General features: G+C 49.0%; 1 protein-coding gene across 1 annotated transcript in view; it reads right to left on the bottom strand.

Annotated features, from left to right (window-relative positions):
- Positions 1 to 10,330, bottom strand: part of LOC140398860 (gelsolin-like) — a 62,089-nt gene that overhangs the window by 11,740 nt on the left and 40,019 nt on the right. Inside the window, 3 exon segments of the mRNA XM_072487801.1 lie at positions 354 to 386; positions 388 to 525; positions 9,127 to 9,156. Coding sequence (XP_072343902.1) covers positions 354 to 386; positions 388 to 525; positions 9,127 to 9,156 — 201 coding nt within the window.

Raw genomic sequence — 10,330 nt, 5'->3', positions numbered from 1 at the left:
GTACCGATCAGCACATTCCAAGCTGGAGCGAACACGAGAGAAGGAAGGTATTGTCCACGTGAGGGACTGGAGTTGGTTCAGTGTCACCCAGTCTCCAGTCCGCCTGGTAAATGGGTTGTACCAGTGACATCTGCTGGCGATACACTATTCCTGCGAGAAGCGTTCCAAATGCTCATCATTCATGGCAAAATCTGACCAATCTTTGCAATTTTGGTTGTGGATACAACCAACCACACCCAGATCTCCTCACCTTTTAATGGGACCTACTCATTCTTAATTTTCAAAAAAGGATTAGGTGCGGTTCTGGTTGAAGATGGGAGGGAAAACAGAAAACTGGTATCAACCCAACTCACCTCCACCGCTCGGGTGGACCCAGAGGTGCTGGCCCCGCACTTGGAACAAACGATTGTCTGCAGGCGCAGTCTGGCCACCTTCCCTGGCAGTCCCACCTTGGTAAATAACCATTGGCTGTCCTCCAAACATGCTCATCAAATGGGCCGGCTCCTTGCCCTGGATCACACGCACCTGTCCAGGTGAGGAAAAAGGGCAGCGGTTACTGTCAAACAGACATGGCACTGGATAAAAAGCACATCATAATAAATCGTGAATCCAAACTCACCTGACACCAGTTACTAACATAATCTAACACACACTAGGAAACCCAATCTGTGCAACCCCCGAGTGCACTGTAATACGAAGCATCAACACTGAACAGAATATCTAGGCCATTATGATCTTTAGAATTGGCAAAGTTGAAGGATGAAGACCTCACCACAGTAAGATTTTCCACTATCCTATTTCTCCTTGTACTGGGCAACAAGATGGGATGAGATGAGGATAGATCAAACCTCACTGTCATGTGACTAATGTTTTTTCCACATGGTGGGCTTGGGAGCAATTAGTAACATGGAAAAGCGTCGTCCCTTACTGCTCATTTTAGCGCCGTGCTCCTTGCACAAAAGGTCAAGCCCACACCTGCCCAGGTAGCTTCTTGTTGTCAACTGCAAGTGCAAAGTAGCGCACATTTCCTCTGGTGGAAGAATCTAGAACACTAGGGGTCACCCAGTTAAAACAGATGAGAAGAAATATTTTTCCTCTCAAGAACTCTCTTCCTCAGAAGTTGGGCAGGCGATGGCATGTAGCGGTATTATCGCTGGACTTGTAATCCAGAGACCCAGGATAATGATCTGGGGACCTGGGTTTGAATCCCGCCACGGCCGGTGATGGAATTTAAACTCAATAAAAAGATCTGGAATTAAAAAGTCTAATGAGGGGCAGTACGGTGGCACAGTGGTTAGCGCTGCTGCCCCTGCCTCATGGCGCTGAGGACCTGGGTTCGATCCCGGCTCTGGGTCACTGTCCGTGTGGAGTTTGTACATTCTCCCAGTGTTTGCGTGGGTTTCGCCCCCATAACCCAAAAGATGTGCAGGGTAGGTTGGCCACACTAAAATTGCCCCTTAATTGGGTACTCTTAAAATTTATTTAAAATAGTCTAATGAGGACCATGAAACCATTGTCAATAGTCAGGAAAACCCATCTGGTTCACCTAATTTTAAGGAAATCTGCCATCCTCGGCCTGGTCTGGCCTACATGTTACTCTAGACCCACAGCAATGTGTTTGACTCTCAACTGCGCCCTCCAGGGCAATTAGGGACAGGTAATAAACAGTGGCAGAGCCTGCAACACCCACTCGCCATGAGCAAATTAAAAAAAAAAAAAGATTTGAGGTAGAGCGAGATGGATTCTTGATAAGCAAATGAGTAAAAGGCTTTAATTCAACATTACCACTGCCTTTGCCTCCAAGCGGCTGTCATTTAGTTGGTGGATTGTAGGGATGGACTGGCTAATGGATTGAGTCCATGTCACAGCAGTGATGCCACAACATCAGAAGCAGAGGCATAACCTGTGCTGAACCTCCCCAGATGGAGATGAGTTCACCACACAAACCACTTCCTACACCTCCTGTCAACAGTCTACACAGGAGGCATATTAGGAACAGACAGTCCACTGGTGGTCAGTTCAGCTCAGTTGGCTGGACAGCTGGTTGGTGATGCAGAGTGAGGCCAACAGCACAGGGTTCAATTCCCGTACCGGCTGAGATTATTCATGAAGGTACCTCCTTCTCAATCTAGTGTGATCCTCAGGTTAAATCACCACCAGTCAGCTCTTCCCCTCAAAGCGGGAGGTCAGGAAACAGCAGCCTATGATCATCTGGGACTTTGGCAACTTGATTTTACTGGTGGCCAACCATGAAATGCAGGAGGGGGGAGAAGGATCACAGAGCAAGTTGTAACAAAAAACAAACTAGCTCATGATAGTCTGGAGTATCTATAGGCTGTGGTATTGAAAAAGAGGAAAAAACATGGGCAGTGCAGGAGTAAAGTGAACTAATAGGAACAATTAGAATTTCAACATTGCTTGTAAAGATAGGATACAACTGTGTGGGGTTAGTCATCGAGGTCGCAAATTCTGAAAACAGGACTGGTGAACACAAAGTGAAAAAGCAGCAGAGACACAGTGACCATAAACTCGTGCAACTGGTGCAAGTGCACACAACATTCACACACTTCTAACCAGCCACTAGGCACTTTTCTATTGGCAGTAAGCAGACCTCCCACACCACTACGTTATGTGGAGCAAGTCCCACGTCTTCAGAGTCCAGGAATTTTCCTGGGATTGACGGGCACCAGGCAGAAGTGGGGCATCCACAGAACTGCAAACAGACAGTGCAGGAGAGGACAGCAGAGTTTTAAAAAATATTTAGAGTACCTAATTCTCCCCCCCCCCCCCCCCACCCCCCACCCCTCCCCTCAATTAAGGGACAATTTTAGCGCGGCCAATCCACCTACCCTGCAATCTTTGGGTTGTGGGGGCGAAACCCACGCAGACACGGGGAGAATGTGCAAACCGCGCACGCGCACACACACACACACACACACACACACACACACACACACGCAAGACAACAATGTTTGGAATGGTGTTTTTTTTTAAATCATAGAATTTACAGTGCAGAAGGAGGCCATTCAGCCCATCGAGTCTGCACCGGCTCTTGGAAAGAGCACCCTACCCAAGGTCAACACCGCCACCCCATCCCCATAACCCAGTAACCCCACCCAACACTAAGGGCAATTTTGGACACTAAGGGCAATTTATCATGGCCAATCCACTTAACCTGCACATCTTTGGACTGTGGGAGGAAACCGGAGCACCCGGAGGAAACCCACGCACACACGGGAGAACGTGCAGACTCCGCACAGACAGTGACCCAAGCCGGGAATCGAACCTGGGACCCTGGAGCTGTGAAGCAATTGTGCTAACCACAATGCTACCGTGCTGCCCCTGTTGACGTTCAGCAGTCAGTACAAGTGACCCAAAAGCACTACAACTGGAATGTCACACGCAAGGACAGACAGATTTTCAAAGGCTGATGACGCAACAATCTTCGGGAACATCTGCTGGACATCACTGGAGGCCTGATCACACCTGGGTTGCATATGTTGCACGATTAGGGAATTGAAGTCTAATGCAAGGCTCCTGATTGTGGAGATGGTTGGGCCTCCCTCTGCAGTTTGCTTGGCTTGGGGGGGGTTTGACAGTCACTTGTTTGTGTGGGTCTCACCCCCACAACACAAAGAAATGTGTGGGATAATCCCAGTCGTGTTAGCTTCAAATTAGCTCCCCAGGAGAGAAATCATGGGGTTAATGTCAATGGGAAATGTTTACAATGGTGGGCTGCTGTCAGTTGTCACTCCCCATCAGATTCCCTGTGCTAAATATCAAACCGACCACACCTTTGGGCAACTGTCGGGTACAGGCACCAAGCAGGTACAAAACACCTTGGGCAAGGATACAGGCACCAAGAGGGTACAAAACCCCTTGGTAAGGTGTAGCCATCTGGGATGGCCACTTCCAACCAGGTACAGAGTAACTCGCAAAGACTGATGGGTAAAATGGACAAGCCAAGAGTCAGGCAGGCTCTGAACCGGAAATGCATATTTGTCAGCAAAGTCCAGACGGTATCAAAACTCCGTCCCATTAGCATGTTAATCAGGCAGATTAGCAGGTGATGGCCCATCTCCCCCAACACAAAGGACTGATACCCCAGCAACCGGGACAGTCCCAGACATTTCGGCGCCACTCCCTGTCCAAGGGAAACGCAAACAACCGGGTCAATGACTGCTTGAGACACGCCCAGTCATCCAGATCCCCGCCCACTTATTGGCTTAGGAATCGAACGGAGTGATCAGGAATCACCCAATTAGTAAGGCCCAAATCGAAGGACCGCCCAAAAGAGCGTGAAAACCCTCGAGTATAAAGGAAGAGTTCGCCATATGTTCGCTCTCTTTTGGCCTTGGTACCCCGGTCACGGCCATTGCCAACTGCAGCAACACCAGAAGCGAGTCCAAGTTCAACGCCCGCTACCAGACGGATGAGCCCAGCTGAGCACCAGTTACCCCTTCGAACCCAAGAGATCCAGAATTGAACAACGGCCACTGTTTCCGGACCCAAGCCGGGTGCACAGGTTGTCTTAGTAATAGGTGGAATTCACTAGTAGTGTGTATGTTGCATGACTGATTGTATGTAAATACCCTTGACCTTGAACTAACTAACTGGTGTTTGGCTTTTTGATCGATAGCCGGTCGAAACTGGTGGTGGTATCATTCGATACCTGGCGACTCTAAGCATTCGGACATAGACAATATAGAAAGAAGGTAAATTCACTGATTGCCCTAATTGGAACAGAGCCAAAGAAAAGACCAAGTAGTAGAGATAAATCAACAACAAAGGGTACAGGCACCAAGCGGGTACTAAATCCCTTGGGCAAGGATACAGGGACCAAGAGGGTACAAAACCACTTGGGCAAGGGTCCAGGCACCAAGTGGGTACAAAACCACTTGGGCAAGTGTTCCACTTTTGATTTTTAAAGAGCACCGATTTGCAAACAGCTGATTTCATCCAAATTCTTAGTCAACTTCAGAAATGAGCAACCACAACAAAAATCAGAAAGCGTTTAAGTTGTTCAAATCCATGGCAGAAAATAGGATTTCCTGGAATATAGCAAGTGCTTCACTTTAATCCAGAAATCCCGATCACCAGATCAAAAGTCGGAATCCTGATGGGTCCAGCAACATGCTCGCTGCTGCGTTCAAATATATTGGTTTCCATTTCCCCAACTCGCAGGCAGTGAGAAAGAGTTATCACGGATTCTTGTTCCGGGGTTAAATGTTCAGCTCCTGTGTCCCCTGTTCGAGTCCAAGGTACAGATACGCCAGGATATCTGCAGGGGCTCAAGGGGCTGAATGACTCCCTCCTGGTCCTAGGTGGATCGGTCTCTCTTCCAGCACAATCAGAGGTTGCCCTTTGATCTACATCACTCGGTAGAAATGTTCCCTCCCTCCCAAAACACACACATCTGTCACAATGGCCACTTGTACGCTTCAGGAGGTGGTAGAAACAAGTTTTATAGACTTCAACAGAATGACGCACAGCTTTCTACCATCAACCAATCCGATAGAAAGAAAAACAAAACTCAAATCGAAACACGGATGAAATGCATTAATAAATGTGCCCATTTTAAAGACAGAAGCATAGAATGGTGGTTTTATTAAATATTTATGCCGAGGAGCGAGAGCGAGAGAGAGAGCGCGAGAGAGAGAGAGCGCGAGAAAAGGGAGGAGGAGGGGAGAGAGAGAGAGAGAGAGAGAGAGAGAGAGAGAGAGAGAGAGAGAGAGAGAGAGAGAGAGAGAGCGAGAGAGAGCGAGAGAGAGCGCGAGAAAAGGGAGGAGGAGAGAGCGCGAGAAAAGGGAGGAGGAGAGAGAGCGCGAGAAAAGGGAGGAGGAGAGAGAGCGCGAGAAAAGGGAGGAGGAGAGAGAGCGCGAGAAAAAAGGGAGGAGAGAGCGCGAGAAAAGGGAGGAGGAGAGAGCGCGAGAAAAGGGAGGAGGAGAGAGCGCGAGAAAAGGGAGGAGGAGAGAGCGCGAGAAAAGGGAGGAGGAGAGAGCGCGAGAAAAGGAGGAGAGAGCGCGAGAAAAGGAGGAGAGAGAGAGAAAAGGGAGAAAAAGAATTTAGTGCGATTGTGGCTGTCGGTTAAGGCTGGGGAAACTGGAGGCTGAAGCTCCATCTAGTGGAAAGAGTATGTAGCTACAATTATGCCCACAACACTGATGGTGCCCAAATAAGGATTGCTTGATATAAAGCAGATGAATAAAATGAAATGAAAATCGCTTATTGTCACAAGTAGGCTTCAAATGAAGTTACTGTGAAAATTACAGGCCATTAGCTCAAAAGCTAGGAGTAACAGTGGGCTGGAATTCTCCCTCATCCATGGGAAGAGATGCCAGCCCTGATTAAGGTATTCGGTCTGTATTGGCCATCAGGAAACATGGGAAAGAACAGCCAGCCATTCAGCCCCTCAAACCTGCTTCACCATACAATTAGATCATGGCTGATCTATGTCAACACCATTTTCATCAGACTAGTCCTTTTGCTTTCCAATTGGTGGAGGAAGGCAGTGCGTCACAAGCATGGACGCCTGGCTGACGAATGGCTGGAGCATGGGGGCAGGTTACGTGACAAAACCTCCAGAAAAATGTTGGCAACTTTCCCTCCACAGCCCTCGAGGCAGAAAGTCTCTTGTGTCTGAAACGGCCTCTTAACTGGGGACAAAGTTCCCTGGATCCAGATGCCCCGATCAGGGGAAACATGCTCCCTGCATCACAAGAACCTTGGATGCTTCACTTCGATCATCTCTTTCCTGATAAACTCTACGGGCCTAGTCTGCTAAATATCGCCTCAGAAGGATAACCCCACCATCCTAGGCATCAGCCTGGTGAACGTTTGTTTCACTCCCGCATGGCAAGCATCTCCTTCCTTAGATGACCTACCTCCCCCCCCCCCCTAGTATGGTCTGACAAGACTCTATACAATTGCAGCAAGACATCTTTATCCCTGTACCCAGATCCTCTTGGCATAAAGGCCACGGTACCATCTGCCTTCCTAATTGCTTGCTGCACCTGAATGCCAGCTTTCAGTGACTCGTGAACAAGGGCACCCTGGCCCCTTTCTCACCATTTTAGTAGTGCTCTGCATTTCTACTTAACTTTCAAAGTGGATAACTTCACATTAGATTGAATATGCCATGGTTTTGCTCAAACACAAGTCCATTTGCATCCTTCTCGTAACTCATAACAGAGGTGACCTACTCCTAACGCAACAAACAAAGAACAAAGAACAGTACAGCACAGGAACAGGCCCTTCGGCCCTCCAAGCCCGTGCCGACCATGCTGCCCGACTAAACTACAATCTTCTACACTTCCTGGGTCCGTATCCCTCTATTCCCATCCTATTCATGTATTTGTCAAGATGCCCCTTAAATGTCACTATCGTCCCTGCTTCCACCACCTCCTCCGGTAGGGAGTTCCAGGCACCCACTACCCTCTGCGTAAAAAAACTGGCCTCGTACATCTACTCTAAACCTAGCCCCTCTCACCTTAAACCTATGCCCCCTAGTAATTGACCCCTCTACCCTGGGGAAAAGCCTCTGACTATCCACTCGGTCTATGCCCCTCATAATTTTGTAGACCTCTATCAGGTCTCCCCTCAACCTCCTTCGTTCCAGTGAGAACAAACAGAGTTTATTCAACCGCTCCTCATAGCTAATGCCCTCCATACCAGGCAACATTCTGGTAAATCTCGTCTGCACCCGCTCTAAAGCCTCCACATCCTTCTGGTAGTGTGGCGACCAGAATTGAACACTATATGCACGTGTGCATATATTCTATTTTCTCTTTCTTCATCATTTTCCTGATCCTCCTTTGCTGAATTCCAAAATGCCTCCTAATCCTCATGTTTACTACTTTGTTCTGAGCAACTTTCTAAGCCTCTTCCTTGGAGGGCCGGCACAGTGGTTGGCACTACTGCCTCACAGCTCCAGGATCCCAGGTTCAATTCCGGCCTCTGGTGACTGTGTGGGAGTTTGCACTTTCTCTGTGTCTGCAAGCGTTTCCTCCAGGTGCTCTGGTTTCCTCCCACAGTCCAAAGATGTGGTTAGGTGGGTTGGCCATGCTAAATTGCCCCTTAGTTTCCAAAAAGGGGAGGTGGGGTTACTGGGATAGGGTGGAGGCATAGGGTGCTCTTTCTAAGGGCAGGTGCAGACCCAATGGGCCGAATGGCCTCCATCTGCACTGTCAATTCTACGATTCAATGCAACCTTTAACTTCTGCCATTGGTCACAATTGAATATTTTCTTACTGTTGGGTTTTGGTAACATTTGTACTAAACCACATATCACACCGATATAATGTAGTTCCCATATGATGTAGTTGCCCAATGTACCCATTTAGATTGAAGACCCTGGTTTCAGATTGATGGGTTATGGTGACTGGCATAAAGCAGAAGTTATCAGTGCACGGGTGCAAAATTCCTCTGGCACTGCAACAGTGGCATTAGCATTTAAGACAAATGGGATAGTGTCCTTACTAGCTTAGCAACAAACAGTTCATGAGCAACATGCCCACTCAGTGAATTTGATCCTTTGATAGACACTTGAAAAAGCAGAGAGAGAGAGAGAGAGAGAGAGAGAACCGGAAGGAGTTCATGTTGCCTTCTCCAATTGGGATGGGGGCAGATCCCAGGCAGTTTCACTTGGCACCCATCCACTGCTGGATTTTTAAACTGGAAGCTCCCAGGGAAAAACACCGGTTGCCAAAATTAGAAAAGGGTTTAAGTTCCCCAGCACGGAGTTCTTGCCTCTTCCTTCATATATTCCAAAGCATGTTGATCATTGGAGGAGAATTGTGCACAAGCATAAATTACCAAAGTACACAGATATGAGGGGGGGGGGGGGAAATCAGCTACATATTTCACCCTCCAGAGGACACTCGGATGCTGTTAATAAATGCAACATTCCATCCACAGCTGCTACGTCTACACATTTCCAGCTGTAAACGCCATGAGCAGCACGCTGGACACAAATCTACAAAAGCAGCAACATTCGGACAACTTGGATCATGCAGAACGGTGTCATGCTTGCTGGGTTTGAGGTTAGAGACACAAATACTTCCTCATTTTGCTACAAGTGTGGGGGGTCACTAAAAGCCACAATCTACAGCGAGCAGGTGCCGATACCTGGTTAATGATTCGGGAACCGTCAGCTCCCTGCAAAGAATTAGGAATTCAGAGGAAGTCACCAATTAAATCCCGCTTCATGAACACAAGTTATATTGTTGACATTGGTTTGATCATAACCAGCAATATTCAACACCACACTGTAAACAAATCCTTCTTATTGCACTTACTTTAAACATCACAATCGATCGGGTCACTTTTGATTCTGCGTAGTGCTGAGTGTGAGGAACTTTGAATTAAGCCACTGTCCAGTAAGTGCAAGAACTTGCCTGCTCATATATACAGTGCCCCCAGCCAAATCGCATGCAAATAATGCCAGCATTGTACCTTTGCAGTGCCAACCTGGCACCCTGGCAGAGCCCATGCCACCTGGTCATGCTACCTGGGTATCTTGGCAATGCTGGGCAGCACTGCCAAAGTGTCCAGGCAGCACCAGTGCCAGGGAACCATCCAGGTAGCACCAGTGCCAGGGAACCACCCTGCCCAAGGAGCCTGCAGCTGGGGGCCTCTGATGCCCTGGGAGGCCCCCAAGTGTCGTTCCATCTGGTCCCACTTTGTGGGGACCAGTCCTGAATGGCGCTCGCCCGAGGTCTCCGAGGCGAAGGGGATGAATTCCAAAGCCTCAGGTACCCGATATCCTGCACCTTAGCTAGTTGGGTGCGATCCATGGGCCTTGTCGCTCCCGATTCGGGACGTGGCAAGGCCGGTAAATCCCGGAGAGGTCTCTCGCGAGATTTACCAGCCTCATCACTCCTCGTGAGATCCAACGAGAGCTCACAAAGTGTCGCGATCTGGATCCCAGCCATTGATATCAAGACCCATTTGGATAATATGTCCACACCGGATCTACCCTGGGCCTGGGATTGAATGGCCTCACCGCAGAGAACCCAAGCAGGCGCCATTTAGCACTGGTTTGCACAAACGTGGAATACTGGCACTTTGTGGGGGGGGGGGCCTCATCTCCCAGGCGATCTGGGGCCTGTGTGTGGTTGGGCTGTGGGCAGTACCTTGGCACTGCCAAGGTGCCCAGGTGGCATCTTGCCCATACCAGGAATTGGGCCCGGGGGTGCCCTGCCGAGTTGGAATGCGGGTGGGCCCCCTTATTCGTTGAGGACATTGGGCGGTGGAGATCGAGCAGAGCTCGTTAGTGCAGGAACTGGGACTAAGTGCAGCCGGGGAAGGGCATTCCTTGCAGAGGCCCAGT

Source organism: Scyliorhinus torazame, chromosome 22 (assembly GCF_047496885.1).
Source record: "Scyliorhinus torazame isolate Kashiwa2021f chromosome 22, sScyTor2.1, whole genome shotgun sequence".
Taxonomy (NCBI): domain Eukaryota; kingdom Metazoa; phylum Chordata; class Chondrichthyes; order Carcharhiniformes; family Scyliorhinidae; genus Scyliorhinus; species Scyliorhinus torazame.
This window is presented reverse-complemented; position numbering and strand designations above follow the sequence as displayed.